This window comes from Lytechinus pictus, chromosome 16, assembly GCF_037042905.1.
Source record: "Lytechinus pictus isolate F3 Inbred chromosome 16, Lp3.0, whole genome shotgun sequence".
NCBI lineage: Eukaryota > Metazoa > Echinodermata > Echinoidea > Temnopleuroida > Toxopneustidae > Lytechinus > Lytechinus pictus.
This window is the reverse complement of record NC_087260.1, coordinates 22,489,634-22,506,905: the sequence shown is the minus strand read 5'-3', so window position 1 is coordinate 22,506,905 and position 17,272 is coordinate 22,489,634. Positions and strand designations below refer to the sequence as shown.

The 17,272-nt window shown below is 36.0% G+C and overlaps 2 protein-coding genes across 6 annotated transcripts in view; one reads left to right on the top strand and one right to left on the bottom strand.

Annotated features, from left to right (window-relative positions):
* The window catches only part of LOC129279580 (mitochondrial import inner membrane translocase subunit TIM14-like), a 15,567-nt gene extending 13,234 nt beyond the window's left edge, over positions 1–2,333 (bottom strand). Inside the window, exon 1 of the mRNA XM_064111492.1 lies at positions 2,116–2,333. The gene's annotated coding sequence lies outside the window, so the exon portion shown is untranslated. The remainder of the gene's footprint in view (positions 1–2,115) is intronic.
* The window catches only part of LOC129278607 (nondiscriminating glutamyl-tRNA synthetase EARS2, mitochondrial-like), an 18,307-nt gene extending 1,035 nt beyond the window's left edge, over positions 1–17,272 (top strand). For 3 of the 5 annotated variants that reach the window (XM_064111489.1, XM_064111490.1, XM_064111487.1), the window contains exons 2-15: positions 3,341–3,555; positions 4,324–4,396; positions 4,856–4,941; positions 6,248–6,418; positions 6,906–6,986; positions 7,879–7,971; positions 8,852–8,946; positions 10,031–10,085; positions 10,420–10,524; positions 11,644–11,804; positions 12,669–12,732; positions 13,489–13,594; positions 14,216–14,376; positions 15,144–17,272. In XM_064111489.1, the coding sequence (XP_063967559.1) occupies positions 3,343–3,555; positions 4,324–4,396; positions 4,856–4,941; positions 6,248–6,418; positions 6,906–6,986; positions 7,879–7,971; positions 8,852–8,946; positions 10,031–10,085; positions 10,420–10,524; positions 11,644–11,804; positions 12,669–12,732; positions 13,489–13,594; positions 14,216–14,376; positions 15,144–15,236 (1,557 nt within the window). In that variant the 5' untranslated portion in view covers positions 3,341–3,342 and the 3' untranslated portion in view covers positions 15,237–17,272. Of the gene's footprint in view, positions 1–3,318; positions 3,556–4,323; positions 4,397–4,855; positions 4,942–6,247; positions 6,419–6,905; positions 6,987–7,878; positions 7,972–8,851; positions 8,947–10,030; positions 10,086–10,419; positions 10,525–11,643; positions 11,805–12,668; positions 12,733–13,488; positions 13,595–14,215; positions 14,377–15,143 lie in introns of all 5 variants that reach the window. The other 2 variants (XM_064111491.1, XM_064111488.1) reach the window with 1 other exon arrangement.

Here is a 17,272-nt window from a genome sequence, read left to right as displayed (position 1 = left end):
TTGATTTCAAAGCATTAGTATTGCAGAGAAAAGTCATTATTGATTGGAATCAGTGGCGGGGGGGTTGGGGTGAGCATTTCTGCCCGTTCCCCCTTTTGAGATTTATAGTAAACATTTTGGAATTAAATATGTTGTTAATACTAGTTATGTGCCCCCCCCCCCCCCTCATGAGAATCACGTACAGCATTATTTGTAATGGGGATATTTCGTTCATATTCTTTTCTCTTTTTGGCCTTTTTTTTTTATTGCCAAATTCAAAATTTTACTGGGAACAAATTAACAATATGACTTTCTATACATCACTTTTAGGGACAAACTTTTTTATGGGGGTGGGGGTTGGGGGCTTGCCAAATATAATCAATGGTGGAAAAAATGACCTTCTTTTTAGTGACAACTTTATAAAAAAATTGTCAAATTTTACGCGAGACAAAATGACCTTCGATCATTGCTATAGTTAAAAGCTTTTTTTTTTTTTTTTTTTTTTTTTTTGGGGGGGGGGGTTGCCAAATATCACATGGACAAAATGACTTTCCCTCTTCTTATTTTTGTGGGGGGGGGCTTGCCGAATATTACGCGGACAACATGACTTTCATTTTGAGTGACCATTTTTTTTTAACTTGTCAAACTTTACGCGAGACAATATAATGACCGGTTTTTTTTTTTAGTAAGAACCTTTTTTGGGAGTTGTCAAATTTTACTTGAGAAAATTCACCCCGCCCCCCCCCCCCCCCTACTTAATTTGGAAAATCTTGGATGCGCCTCTATATAGTTTGAATCATAATGAAGATTAAGATCATGCGTATATATAGCTACATCCACGGCAGAGGCGTAAACCGCCGGGGGCATGCAGGCTGGCCCTTGATCCCCGGTCCAGTGGATTTCACCCAAAAAAAACGGGATAAGAGAAAAGGAATGAAGGAAGGAAAAGAAAGAAAGAAAGACAGAAAGAGAAAGGGAAGAGAAATAAAAGGCCATAAAAAAGCAAAACGAAAGAAAAATGCATGCGAGAATAATTCCGAATGTTATGTCAAAATCTATTGCAAAATTGATATTTGTAATAAAAGTGACAAAGGTTTTGCTCGCTCGCCTCTTCATCTGGTAGGCGCGTAGCTAGGGGCGGTGCCCCCCGAAAAGGTCCCTCCCCCCTAAAAAAAAATAAGGAGGGAAGAGAAAAGGGGGATGTATATAACTTAGTTTATAATTGTTTTTCCTTTTTTGGGGGGGAAGGGGTCAAAACATTAACGTTATGTTTTTCTATAAATAGGTCTAATTGCTAAATATCCAGAGTTATCGAGACCCACCTGCTGATATTGCACTGGGGGTACACGATGGAAGGGTTAGGCCCAGGGGCCCCCGAAAGTTCTACAACCAAGATAAAAAAGAAATGAAGGGAATTAATGAAAAGAAAAGGAAAAGTGTAAGTTAAGATATCTATCTCAAATTTAGATTTGCACGAAAAGTTTTTTTCTCGCTTGCTTCACTCGCTTGGAACATATAAAGCAACTTTATTCCCACGCGCCATGTATGCCTACATTGGCCCTCTTTCTTTCTTTTATTTTATTTTTTTTAACTCATCACGCTACCGTACTGCCACACACGGGTTTGCCCTAATGATCGTGGACAATCATAAAAAATATCATTTTCATACCATGTGACTGGGAAATTTTTGGCTCCACCCCCCCCCCCCCCTCTCGATCCCTGTATCGATTTTGACTTGATAGGGGCCTATACCTGATGGAATTTGCTTCATTCAATATAAAATCATAACGGATAGAACGCCTTGAATACAGGCCAAACAGCCTAACGACATTGCCGTGTCACGTGACAACCAGTATTAAACGAGAATGTGCACAACCCTATGGCGACAAAATTTGCCGCAAAAGTTGAGCAAGTTCTGGACAAAAAGGCTTCAATACCCCCAAGAAAAGACAAGGCGAGTACTATTTATACATTTTTTTCCATTTAGTAATATCTAGAGTCTAATTTAAAAATAGATTTCGTCATGGAGCTCCATGGTAAGATCTAGTAATTTAAGTCCAACATTTAATTCGCGTGCACTCACTTTTTTAACACAGGAATTAATAGCCTTGGTGCCTAGAGTGATTGGCATTAGGCTAATTTCTTCAGCAAGACTTGGGTCAAGTAACGACGAAACATGAACTGAAGCTTTCTGTCTAGTCATACCATGGTTTATATTAGTGGTAATGATATTGATAGATCTAGTGAGTGATTACCGACTGGCCTTGTAATACTAATAATTTGTATTTTTTGTAACATTACGTTAGACAGGATTACCGAACAACTTCACAACGTTACATGCGTCAGAATTTTCCGAAAATAATTTTAGACAATTAAAACTTTGCAACATCCTTCCTAAGGGAACTGGAATAGAAAGATGATGAAAAATTGTCAAAAAGACATTTTCAAAGTCTATACTTTATATAGAATCTATTCTCAAAATAATGAAATAGATTTCTAGACTCTTACTACTCACTAGTCTTAGTCTTGTTTTAAAAATAGCTCATCACTACATCATCAGTAATTTTGTTGTTTTACCAACTTTTCTCATATAAAACACACGTTCGGTAATATGATACCATTTTCAAGTGACCAAAATATTTCACATGCGAAGAGGGGTCCGATTGGAAGCTGATATCATTAAAAAAGAAAAATGATTAAACAGCAAAATTTTTACAGAATATGTAGGTATTTGTGTGTTTATGGTGAAAGTTTGGAGAAATCTATGAGAATATTGTATTTAATATGATTGAATATATGAAAAGTGTTCAGTAATACAATTCACTCCCATACATGAATTTGGAAAACGGATCATTAACCAAAGATTGCCTAAATAAAAAAGCAGAGTAACTAGAGAATCCAAAGTCATAATCTATTATGGGAACATGGATACTAACACTAGCATTAGAACAAGGTATCACACCCCGATACATTATCATAGACACATCTGAAATCGATTTATGACATTGGATTCTAAAGGTAAGCCTAAAAAAGCAAATGAACATTGTCATTTTGAAAAAATGAATGGGTTATTAAGATCATAAACAAAGTAGGGCTAGATTTAGTAAGAGATTTGATAGGAAGAAGTAAAGGAGATAAGGAGAAGAAGAAGATCAAAGATGAGGGGAAGGAGAATGTGTAGAAGAAGAAAAAAGAAAGAAAATAAAAGGAAGAGCCAGAAAAGAAGGAAATTGGAGGAGGAAAGGAGAGTTGGATCATTATTATTATAGATCAACGAGTTTAAGCAACATGAACAAGAGAGTAAAAAATCTTTAGTTTTCAATTTTGGTGCAATTTCAGGTCTTTAAACTTCATTTTGCAGCTATGATGGTGCTCAGATATAAAGTATGTCTTTTGAGGTCCACCGTAGGGAGACTCTTCAGCACAAGCTCTGTCAAGAAGAATGTCAGAGTAAGATTTGCTCCAAGTCCCACTGGTTTCCTTCATTTAGGTGGTCTGCGGACAGCCCTCTACAACTTCATCTATGCAAAGTCTCGCGGTGGAACTTTCATTCTACGCATAGAGGACACAGACCAGGTATAATGATATGTCTTTGGGAATTTATTATTAGCCTTATTTAGCGTTCATACTTCATGGACATAAGATTGATAATTTTTTAATTAGAAATATATTTTTTTCAATTAAATGTCCAGGATGTTAGTGGACTTATCATAATTATCATCATCATTATCATCACCATCCTCATCATCTTTGCCATCATTGTCATCACTGACATCTTTATTGTTGTTACGATGGTAGTAGTATTAGTAGTAGCAGTAGTAGGAGGAGGAGAAACGATAGCTCAGTCGTTAAAGCGGGGGTTTTGTATTATTGTGACCCAGGTTCAATTCCCACTTGGTATGTTACTAATGCTTTTTGGTAAGGCATTTATCCTCATTACCAGGTCCCTCAGAGAGGACATCTAGTCATCAGTCCTCTGGTTGCTTGCTTACAAGCATTCATGCTTTCTTAGCAATTGGGTGAAATATCAACACCATTTAGTAGTAGTAGTAGTAGCAGTAGCAGCAGTAATAGTAGTAGTCGTAGTAGTAGTAGTAGTAGTAGTTGTTGTACACTGCAGTAGTAGTAGCAGCAGCTGTAGTAGTAGCATCACCTTGATGGTTGCTAGAAGAAAAAATAGTAGTAGTATTAGTAGTAGAAGTAGTATGTGTAACAAAAGCAGCAGCATATTTCTAGTAGTAGTGATGGTGGTAGTAGTATGACAGTACAGTTGTAGAACTTGTAGTTCTACCATCATCAATAATCATTGATGAATAACATTTTACTTCATCATTTCTGTTTCAGACAAGGCTTGTACCTGGCGCCCTTGATAATCTCCACTCAATGCTAGAATGGTCTGGTCTTATTCCAGATGAAGGTATGTATGGAAATCAGGTCAGAATTTATCAGAAAATTACAAATAATGTCAAAATTCCTATTACACTTTGAAAGCTTAGAAAGAGTGCACTCCTATTTTTTATGAGTGAAAGAAATGTCCAAGAGTCTCTATCTAGTTGTTCCCTGTATTAGCTGCATAAGTTGCTGAGCTATCAGTAATGTAATATGAATCATTTTTGTAATCTCAGATTATATTTAGGTATTAGAATTGGGAAAAGCCAATTTAACATGTGCTTCCATATTCAACACCAAGACATGGCACAAGCACCGACATCCATCTGAGATTGCCTATTGATTATTGAAATGAAAATAATTCAGAATTTTTTTTTGTTTTAGCAATGAAATATAAGCTTCAAATTATTATTATTGTTTTTGAGATTCAATTCATCAGGATATCGATGTAGGTCGGTTCAACTCTATCAATTATTTTTTCCAACAGGTCCTTTACCAGGCGGCAGGCATGGTCCTTACGTGCAATCAGAGAGACTTCATCTCTACAATCAACACATACAGACGCTACTTGAAGTGAGTATAAAATTTCAAACACGAAATTTGATAAGACTAGAGGCAATTAGGATGAAATAATTTTCCCGATTGTAATTTAGCACAACACTGTGTTATTGCTCCTCACAAAATCCATTTAATCATAGTCTAACATGTTCAGTGGAATCAGTGTTATTCTTTCATCATTTTGCTTAAAATCTAAATCTAAAGTTCTAAAAATCTTAATTTTTTGTTTCTTTCCTGTATGAATATGACTTTACGTCATTGTATCAATTGTTTTGGCCTGCATAGCAAAGCAAGAGTCGTTTGTATATGTCCCATTTTCTTCACTACAACAATGATGTTTAACACAATCATGATGTGCGTGAATTTTCATGAAGAAATCATTTACTCTTAAGTAGGTCAGTGATACACTTTCTTTTGAAAAGATATATATATTTTTATATTATAAAAACACATTTATTAACATATATCTTTTTTAAAAAGTTACATGAAATTTTATATAATACATACTTGTATAAGAGTGTTTTTTCATGACGAAAACCTCCATTTGGGAACACTATACCCCTGTTTCCTCTGCATCAATTCTCTTCTCCAAGTACGACAAACCCTAACTGCCCCAAGCAAGCAATTTAAGTATCAACACACCTGTTTCTTGACCTCGGTCCGAAGATAACACAACAGCCCGGCATATACAGTCACAGCAGGGGGCCACACACGATGGATATATGGCAATGCATAGAGCTCTATGGGCAATGTGTGAGCGCGGTAGCATCCCTGCAAACCATGCCGTCATTTTTATTCCCTTTCCTTATTTCGAGGTTGATTTTCTTCGTTCGAAATTGAAAATGGACTAACATTTGATTTCTGAATACAATATGCCTTTGAAAACGTGATTAAATATCGAATACAATAATTTCATTCCGAAGGTCCTACTACAGGCAGAAAAGTCTTACGTAATAGGACAGCTGTTGTTTATCATTTCGTCCTTGGCTCAACGCTCATATACTGGCCTGTGGAGGTGAAATTGAGACAGCAGGGATTACCTGGCCAAACAGGGTTGATCGGCGCTTGGAAATGAGTTTTTCGATTTCCAAACGGAAAATGGGGTATAAAACCACAGTTTGCAATCTGAACTGCGGTCTTTTTCCAAACGGGGGTTTGACGTAATGGATAGACATTGACTTATTATTCAGACATGTATTATATGTAAACAGTTTTTGTTGTTCTGCTCTGAAGCACCTTGAGTATCTAATCAAGATGGAAAGTGCGCTATACAAATTTCATGTATTATTATTATTATCATTATAATCTTTGTTAATACCAGAATGGCACTGCCTACAAATGCTTCTGCTCTTCTCAACGTCTTGAGTTACTGAGGAAGGCTTCAATACGGAATGGGGAAACACCTAGGTATGACAATAAATGCAGGCATCTATCACAGAAAGATATCGACAAACAAGCAGCAGAAGGGAATAGCTTTGTCATACGATTCAAGGTGGATATACTTGAAATTATATACTTTTTCCATATCATGTTCTTCTAATTTAGTTATTTTTTAATAACACTGACACGTGGGAGTGACATTTGATATTTAGTGGTTGATTTGTTTATAGGGGTTGGAAGTGGAAAAATAGTGTCCTTTTCCTTTCTTTTATTGATGTCTAACTGTTGATTACTCTTATTGTTTAATGTTAAACATTTTAATTCAGATAAATAGCAGGAGTACATTTTGATTTGTATTGTATAATTTATCAGAACAACATCCCTAAAAATTTCAATAAGTAAAAAATATTCATTCAAAAGCATACATTTTTGGTATATTAATTGCAACATCCCCCAACATAAGAGCCAGATGTTTACAACAGTTCGCAAGCAAAATTCTATTCAGTTTCAGTGAATTGGTTCAATTTCAAAACAACATGATATATGTTAAAACTCTCACCAATTTTATGATAAACAGTGACTTTCTCTCGTTCACACAGCTAAATCCTGGTATAGAGCCTAACCATGACTTGGTCTACGGTAGAACGCTGTATGATGCAGGCCATATAGAAGGAGATCCAGTAAGTAAACTCAATGATTAACCCTTTGAACCCTGAATTATTTGGGGCAGTCCTGACCCCCCCACCCTGATGTATCAAGCACATTCGCAATTTCAAGAAATACATTTGAAATAAATGATCTCCCGTTCCCATGAATCGAGCCCCAGCGGCATCTTCCCCACTGGTACCTGGCCTGGCCTGGCTGATGTTGTGTTGTTCTTGTACAGACAATATTTCATCTTTAGTGTCTCTTTTATCCTCAAATTCACTGCTTTGACTGTATTAAGATTCATCAATAGCTTTCCCCATAGTCAGTGGATGAGTTGTTGTGTATTACTGCACAAGCTTCCTCAGTAGAGTAGCATATTTTGGCCATTTTTATGCTAAAACCATCCAAATTAAAGCTATAATTCACTGAAATTATGGACTGAATATAACTAAAAAATTTAGCAAGATTAAGTTATTTTTATAAGATCACCTGACATTTAGGACCCATTTTCAAGTCACATGGCTTTAGGCCAGTATCCCAGATCACTGCGCGGCCGGTATTCTGGCCTTTCTGATTCAAAGAGTTAATACATGAGGGGGATATGTGTTGTCAAAATGATGTGAAGGTACCATATCCTACATTTATGATTGGTCTGTGGTAATATTTATTGGAGTGAAGATGTGCAAAATGTGTATTTTTTATGTGTTCCAACCTGTATTGCCATTGTAACAGCACATTATCCAAATTAGCTAGTGAAAAATCGGTCTGGATTATATTTGACAAGTTTGGAGAGTTGCAGCTAAGGATCTGATTTTAACACTTATAACATATTATGCAATTCACTTTGGTTGCTTTATTTTGGGTTTTGAGCTGGATTGTCCTATATTTTCAATCTGTAAAATTTGATTTGATTTGGTTTGACAGGTTATAATGAAGAGCGATGGCTACCCCACCTACCATTTTGCCAATGTAGTAGATGATCACTTGATGGAGATCAGTCATGTTTTACGAGGACAGGTATGAAAAGTGTTTGTACCCACTTGGTCTACTAGCAGATAGTCTAATTCTCCGACCATCTAACAACATCATGGTTAAACCCACTTGGTCTAGTAGCAGATGGTCTAATTCTCAGATCATCTCACTACCATAGCTTAACCCACTTGGTCTACTAGCAGATGGTCTAATTCTCAGATCATCTAACACCATCATGGCTAAACTCATTTGGCTACTAGCAGATGGTCTAATTCTCAGATCATCTAACACCATCATTTCAAAACCAATTTGGTCTACTAGCAGATAGTCTATTTATCAGATCATCTAATTATCAGATCATCTAACACCATCATGGCGAAACCCACTTGGTCTAGTAGCATATGGTCTAATTCTCAGATCATCTCACACCATTATGGCTAAACCCACTTGGTCTACATCCAGATGGTCAAACTCTTGGATCATCTAACACTATCCTGGCTAAAACCCACTCGGTCTATCATCATTTGGTCTAATACTTGTTTTGTTTAACCATCAATTGGTCCAACCACCACTTGGTCTAACTTTCATTTAGTCTAATGCACAGTTGGTCTTCTTACTATTTTGCTCTATGTCATTAAAAATTTTGAAATTAATGGGATTCACGTCAATTGTTGGGTATTTATCAAAAATAAAATAATACACTGTCCCCACGGGTGTTTGTCTGTGTTGGTGATCTACTGTGAGATTATTTTCTCAGCTTAGATTTTTGGATTTCACAAAGTTCAGTTTATGCAACTGTATCAGATCTAGATCCATGATGGTGAAGGTACAATTAATCTTGGTTTTACAGATTTTCTTTTGAATTCAGAGTTTACTGCAATTACTTTTAAGTATTTGAAAGAAAAATATTCTTGCTTCTCCTCAGGAATGGATAGCATCAGTATCTAAGCATCTTTCACTCTATCAAGCATTTGGATGGCAGCCTCCTCAGTTTGCTCATCTCCCTCTACTGATGAACAAGTAAGTCACTGTCTGTTGTTATAAGCTACTGAAATCATTGCATCTGATTGGCTGAGAGCATATTTGTCAGTGAATAATCAGATTATTTGTTTCATGAAACTCTTCCCTAGCATTTGACTCTAGGTCCGTATTCTGAAGTCAGGTTTAATTTAAACTCGGGTTAAAGTTGTGGTTTAAGTATGGATAGCCAATAGTGTCATAAATCTATAACAGTATTATTTCAATGTATTAGCTCATTTTTCTTTCAAATCATTTTTAAATGTTTTGGATGGATAAATAAGATAGCTTTCTTCACCATGACGAGTTAGGAAAGAGTACAATGATCATAAGTAATATACAATGTAAGTAAAAATTTTGACATTTTTGGCTTTCCATAATTTTAGCACAGAGTTAGACCATGGTCTAAGTTAAACCTGACTTCAGAATACAGGCTTCAGAATTTCTCGTGGAATTATTGCTTACTGCACCCTCTTGAGTTTAGTTTTAAGGCTGAGTTTTAAAGCAACATTGAAAGGCATCATCTCTCATTATATGCTACTTAACCAAACCCTGCTTCACTACCCACAATGCAATATTTCGGTCATTAATTCTTTATAATGTGTGTTCTTCAGAAGAATGAATCTACTCCTTTGACAGAAAAATATATACATGTATTTTATATTATTTAGATAAAAGAGTACAGGTTTATATCAATATGACTTGATACTCCACCTGATGATTCTCGGCTAGATGCTTTCAAATATGGTTCTGGTGTTGGTGTCTGAATCGCAATGTACATATAGATAAGATTGCTATCCCTTGCTCCATCACCTAATCTAAGTTTACAAAGATGATCCAAATCCCATTATCGATAGCTCAACAATCTGTGATATTTGTCCGAGCACCAATTTTATTGGCCCATCACAAGCACCAAAAGGTCAACACTGAGCTTGAAACCACCCATAATATTTTTCTGAGGACAGTTCCATCTAGAACTTGTTTCACCAATAGCAAGACTTATTTTGTTGATCAATACACTTGTTTGTTGAGGTTATCTTCCTTACTAGACTGATACTCACGGTTTAATAAAAATCATTCCTTACAGGGATGGGTCTAAGCTGTCAAAGAGACAAGGCGATATATTTGTGGAACAATTTAAGGTGAAGTATGCCTATTGATGTATCGAAGGTTTTTTTTAAAAACTATTTTATAATTAACAATTTTTAAACAATATATATATATATAGTTATTATGAATTATGATTTGTAAATTGAGCTTAATCCTGTAATTTGGCTGCCATTTGTAATATATTGCTTAAACATTTTTTGATGCAATTTAATGCAATTCAAAGCCATATATAACTTAGTATAATAACTTTGCTATATTAAACTTGTTATTATCTCCTAATCCAGAAAACACATCTAGAAATATCACAACCAATGAATTCTTAGCAATAACTGTCTTTATTTCATTCTGATTTTTCTCATTCTTCAGAATCAAGGTTACATGCCTGAAGCATTGCTAAACTTCATCACATTCTGCGGGTCAGGGTTTGATGACAACAGGAAAATCAGAAATATGGAGGAGTTGATTACAGATGTAAGTTACTTCATGGCCCTGCCTTACAAAGAGTTGTGATTGATCCAATCAAACTTAACCATGGAAACCAATTGAATGTCGTAATTGTTCTTGACATGCAATGAACAACATCCCTTTGGAAACAGAGGGAACAGTGATATGTCAGGACAATGATGTACAAGAACTAATAGTTAAAGGACAAGTCCACCCCAACTAAAAGTTGATTTGAATAAAAAGAGAAAAATCCAACAAGCATAACACTGAAAATTTCATCAAAATCGGATGTAAAATAAGAAAGTTATGACATTTTAAAGTTTCGCTTAATTTCACAAAACAGTTATATGCACATCCTGGCTGGTATGCAAATGAGGAGACTATGAGGTCATCCACTCACTATTTCTTTTGTATTTTGTTATATGAAATATGAAATATTCTAATTTTCTCCTCATTGTCAAGTGATACAACGATTAATTCCTCCCTGAACATGTGGAATTAGCATTGTTTAATAATATATGGTTCGGTCAAGTTGGTCCTTATTGTCAAATCTATAAAAAATGAAATGTTGTATAATTCAAACAATAAAAAAGAAAAGAAATAGTGAGTGATGGACATCATCAACTGACTCACCTAGTTGTGCATATCACTTTTTTGTGAAAAATAAGCGAAACTTTAAAATGTCATAACTTTCTTATTTTACATCCGATTTTGATGAAATTTTCAGCACTATGCTAGTTTGATATTTCTCTATTTATTCAAGTCAGCATTTTCCTGGGGTGGACTTGACCTTTAAAAAGAAAATAAACTGACATATGTATTCTACATCTTGGCATTACTGGCTTTCCATATTTGTGATTGATCAGATCAGTCTCAACTCTTTGTAAGATGAGGCCCACATATTTCACATACTTTAGGATTTGCTCCAAGATAGAAAATTGACAAGATGTTTTCCTTTGAAAACTTTTATTGCATTTCATTCACCTTTTACAGGAATTCTACAAGAAGGAAGTCATTATATGAAAATGTTAGGTCTGTTATGTATTCTTGATCTTGCAAAGGGGAGGGATAAATTTTGTCTGCTTACAGTCGAGAATCCATCTAGATATGTTGCTATATTTAACATGTTTTTATTTTGACGCGCAGTTCTCTCTAGATAAAGTCACCACCCACTCTGCCGTGCTGGACATGGATCTACTGGATGGGGTCAATCGAGGTCACCTGTCAAGGTTAATGGGGTCAAGTAACGGTCAACAAAGACTGATCAAGGAACTCAGAGAGATGGTCAGAGAAGAACTCGGAGAAAGGTAGTGTTTTACTAGGTTCGAATCCTAGCCATGGCATATTTTTCTTCAGCAAGAAATTTATCCACACTGTGCTGCACTCGACCCAGGTGAGGTGAATGGGTACCCGGCAGGATAAAATTCCTTGAATGCACAAGCGCTGAAAGGCAGCTCGAGCTACAGCCGGGGTAATGATAATAACAACAATACGCCTCGGAATAGATTGTTTCTTGATAGATGGTGCTATACAAATGCTTATTATTATTATTATTATTACCATACATTTCAGCTTTATAGTGGAGTAGAAGAGAAGGAGGTGGGTTGAGGATGGAGATTGCACTGTATAAGTGGAAAGAAGGGGCATGGGGACTTCTGCAAGTGCAAGGAAATTCAAGCTAACTTTGTACATAAGGAATCATACTTCGGATTTACTACTTCTTTACTTCTTTCATTAATGTTTGACTTGAGTTCTGGGGGCATTTCACAAAGATTTAAGTGGGACTTAGAGTTGCACTAGAATTCCCTGTTGCATGTGTTTATAAAAGGCATGGCCTCATTGGTCAGATCATGCTAAGAGGACATGCACTACTGCGCAATAATGAATTAGATTGTGCGTTTCATATCATGTGTGTGTCAGCATTTAAGTATGACTCAAAGTCATACCTTAATTCTGTGTGAAACATCCCCCAGAAAGCTTAGAGACCAAGTCAACAAATATTACAAGTTTCCCCTGTGTGATGTTTTACATTGTTTCACAAAACATTGCCATGCATATCATACAGGCTGTATGCAAAGTCATGAGTTGATAGTGTTAAAAGGTCTCCTTTTCTTTTCTTTTTCCATGATAAGAAAAGGTAATGTTATTTCAATTACTTATTTTTCTGTTAGGACAAATGGCTCTCTTCATGAAATGGATGATGACTATCTCAAAAAGGTTCTACTTGCAAGGAAAGTAAGTATCTCAAGATAATTCAAAGTCCCTCCCCCACACCCTACCTTGAGGTTCAACATTTCTTGTGTAGGGTAACCTTTATGTGCCCATTATTTATTTCTTTTTTATGGTCTGTGTATGAAAATTTAGAGATTAATCATTAATCTTTGTGCTATGGGCCCTGAATAGTTTTTGGCATTACAAGTTGTATGAAAGAGGGACCAGCATCACTAAGGGGTGCGATGTGAGGTTGAAATCGTCTGATTGGTCGGATATGAATTGGGTGCAATAAAGGGGTTCAACCCCCCCCCCTAAAATTGTTTTGAAGACCCTTTTTGGGGGCTTGTCCAATTTTTTTGAGGTACGAAACAACCTAAAATTGGTGGTGATGATGACTTTTTTTGGGGGGGTTGTCAACATTTCATTCCGCTTGAAAACACTCTCCCACCTTTAAAAAATCCTGCGTATGCTACTGGTTGATAATCAATCTCATACCTGACAACCATCTCTATGTTAGGGAAAGTCCCAATTTTGGTGAAAGTGAGAGCCCTTTCTACCAAATAAGTCCCCATTTATAAGTAAATATAAATAAGTCTCCATTTATATATAAATAAGTCCCCATTTATGTGAAAATCGTTATAAAGAAATTGATTTATACTGATGTGTCCCTATTCACAACCTCTGTCTTTCCATTTATCACACTTTCATGGATTTAAGGCTTGACAGGTTAGGAAATTTCATTATTTTTCTGATTTTCTTAATTTACATTATTTACAGGATCACATAGGAAGATTAAAAGACTTGACATCACCCAACTATGCATTTCTATGGGTTTGTCCTGATCTGGCTACGACAGACTTTTCTTCCTTTACGCAACACTCAGGTTAGTTCTTTTATGAAGGAAGATTAATTCAAAGCAATCTCAACTATGGAAAGACAGTGACACCATAATTTGTCATCTAGAACATATATGTCCTTGTTTAATGTCCTAATGACTTGTGCTTGCAACATTACTTTAGTTTTTCAACATGTACAAATTCTAGATCATTCATTTATTTTCATTAAATTGTCTATTCCAATATTGTCAACATTTCCACTCATGTATATGGTGATTCCTGTTCAAGCAAATAATGCAGACCAAAATGTGCATTTTTAATGCACCACTTAATTATATAAATGATTGAGGCCAAGCAAAAGGGCATCAACATCTGTGGCCTTTGATGGCCACTAATTAAATTGAGCCCTGTAATCTCATCTGCAGGTTTCAAATCAACACACTACCATGACCATAAGCTTGGTTGCTTCACTAAATTTCTGTGTACTGCCTTACACACTAGCATTAACAATCAAAATTCACTCAAAACATTTTGTAAATGTATTACTATCTATGAAAATTTCACAATGTCAAGCATTTATTTCTTTTTCATAAATATTTATATATGATATGAATATACCAAATACAAAGATTATAAAACGAACAAATATTTTCTTTACTATTTCATAGATTTTGTACTGTCTTCAGCAATCAGTCAACTAGATCAAGTTGAGTCTTTCACCAAAGAAACATTAAGTCCTATTCTGAGACAGAGCTTCACATCACTGCCAGAAGGTCTCAAGTATCCTCAGTGCATGAAGGTCCTTAGAGTAGCAATAAGTGGTTTGAAGGTTAGTATTATTATTAGCCTTCTTGGGTATTTTTCTTTTTTTTAAATAAGACTTTTTGTTCCAATAGCAACATTAAGTCCAATCATAAAACGGTCTTGCATATCCGTACCAGAACTCAAACCCCCACAGAGTTGGGGGTTTTCTGTTAGGCGCCTTGTCAAAAATCTTGAGCTACATCTTTGCCACAAGGAACCTGCAAGCAACCTTTTGTGGGCCACCCAGTAGGCACACTTACCTGTAGCTTTCGCCTGAACGGATGGATAGAAGTACATGTATGAATGGATTTATAGATGGATTGATTTCTCTCTTCAACCATTTCACCCCCAAAATATGAACCTGACCAAGAAAGTAAACTCTGATTTTGATCCTGCTTGGCATGTGGACAGTGCCGGGTACAAGTGTTACCAATGCAAAGTGATGACGGATGACCTTGTTTGCATATTTCTTCTGCATTTCTGGCAAGAAGTGCAGCTCATGGGATTATATTCTCTAAATATAACAAGAGTGAAACCCACAAATCGTGATATTCTACTTATAATAATTCTTGCATTTCATTATAGACAAAACAGCGGGAAAATGCAGGAAAGCTGCTATAAAAAGACGCATATGGCCTTTATAGTGGAATTCTTGCTAAAAGGCATGGCACAGACTTATATCAAGGGGCCTAAGGTCTTACTGTAACTGATATTGGTAGAGGTTCTCATGAATCACCATAATTCCACTCCATTTTGATTATTTGTATTCTCTGTTTCTATTAATATTTACAGCAAGGGCCTGCTGTAGCTGAGATGATGGAGATATTAGGGGGAGATGAAACCATGAGGAGACTGAAGACGGCTCTTAATCATCTCCAAAGATAGCATCTTGACTAGGTCTCTCATCTTCGGATATCTGTGTTATTTCCATGCCATCCAGTGAAACTGCGATTGGATTAGCCAATGGTAAAGGCAGATTGAGAGACACAGCATGAAGGCAATCTGTCATGAGGCCTTGTTGGGTATAGCTGAGACTGAGAAGCATGAATTATTTATAAGCATCCCGATAAGACAGATTTGGATCATTGATTGATCTGCAGTCTCAATGCAAGTATTATGCGATTTAATGTTCGCTCCAAGCTTTGATTCACACCCTGATGCTGAGTTACCATAAAGATATACTCATCTATTGGCTGCTATCTTTATGTTATGCTAAATACCAGTCGCTGATGGATGCACTGTTATCCAGGGGATCTAATTAAAAGCACAATTCAAAACAATATGTAAATTATGGAGACCAGCGGCGGATCCAGGATTTTGCAAAAGGGAGATGGCTCATTTTGACAAATTTGACAAGCAAAAAAAAAAGATCCTCACTGTCAAAAGGGGGGGACACACTTAGGTAAAAATGGCATATCTACCTTTAAAATTTTGATTATGGCTCTCTCACGAGCCAAATGTGCCCCCTCCCCAGGATTCACCACTGATCAAGACATCTTTCATCAACGTTGGTGCTTATGTCAAGGAATATCAAAACACCTTGTCATTTGAGTTCAAATGACCTTCTTCTAATCATGTGCAGAATGGAACTATTAATTGGTCTATTGCCCATTGAACATATTAATACAGCTAAATCTAAGAAAATTGTCGTCTGCGCCCCCTATATTTCAAATTCCTGGATTCGCCACTGGATCATGTTTGGCTAGATATTGAATTATGACACAGTCCCACTGGCAAAACCAACTCCAGACCGTAAAAGTCATTACCGGTATGTTATTACCGATGACGTGGAGTGTTGTGTCCTAGTGGATAAGTCTCCGGACTTTGAAACAGAGGGTCATGGGTTCGAATCCCAGCCATGGCCTAATTTCATTCGGCAAGAAATTTATCAACATTGTGGATAAATTCACCTCATCCAGGTGAGATGAATGGGTACCCGGATGATTTATTCCTTGAACGCTTTCGCGCCTATTAATACGACGGCTCACCAACAGCCGGGGTAATAATATGATACCAAGTATCAAAGTCCAGTTGAGTATATGCACATAGTAACTGTACTATGTAAATGGACATATTATTATCATTATAACCTCGGTCGGTTTGGTGACAGTTTCTTTGATATGACAGTACCATCATGGTTCAACTTTGTACATCAGTGAGAATCAATACCTTATGAATACAATCGTTATAAAATAATTTTATTATATACAAAGTATTTTTCATGTAGCTTTTTGTTACTATGTACTAATGATATAAACTGGAAGTTTACTGGTAGCAAGTATGGCTGGGGTGTTCCCTGAACCTGTGCATGATGTTGCACATTGCATTACAAAAGACTGAAATATGAATACATAAACTTTTTCCTAATTTATGTTTCACTTAAAAGGCAAAGTCCACCCCAACAAGAAGTTGATGTGAACAAATGAAGCAATATCAAACAAGCATAGCACTGAATATTTCAATACAAGATCAGTTGTATATTGATAAGAAAGTTATGGTTTAAGTTTGTTTCATTTCTTAAAAAACGCCTTTATTCACGTCCTAGTCAGTTTGCAAATGACAAAGCCAATGATGTCACACTGTGACAAGGTCTTATGTTTATTATTGTATGAAATATTAAGAATTCATATTTTATCAACTTGATGCTGAAGAGATTCTTGCCCTATTCGAAATTAATTAAAGTGATGATGATTTTATATTTTCAATGAGAAAGCAAGTAGTGAAACCATGTTCTATTTTATTGAAAAAGAGGGAACATTTTATATTTCATGTAATAAAATGTAAAAGATATAGCCAGTGGGTGACCTCATTCGTTACCTCATTTGCATAATGTCTGAGATGTGCTTTTTAATGTTTGTTGAATAAAGTGCAACTTCAAATCCTATAACTTTCTGATTTACATAAAGTTTTATTTTGATGAA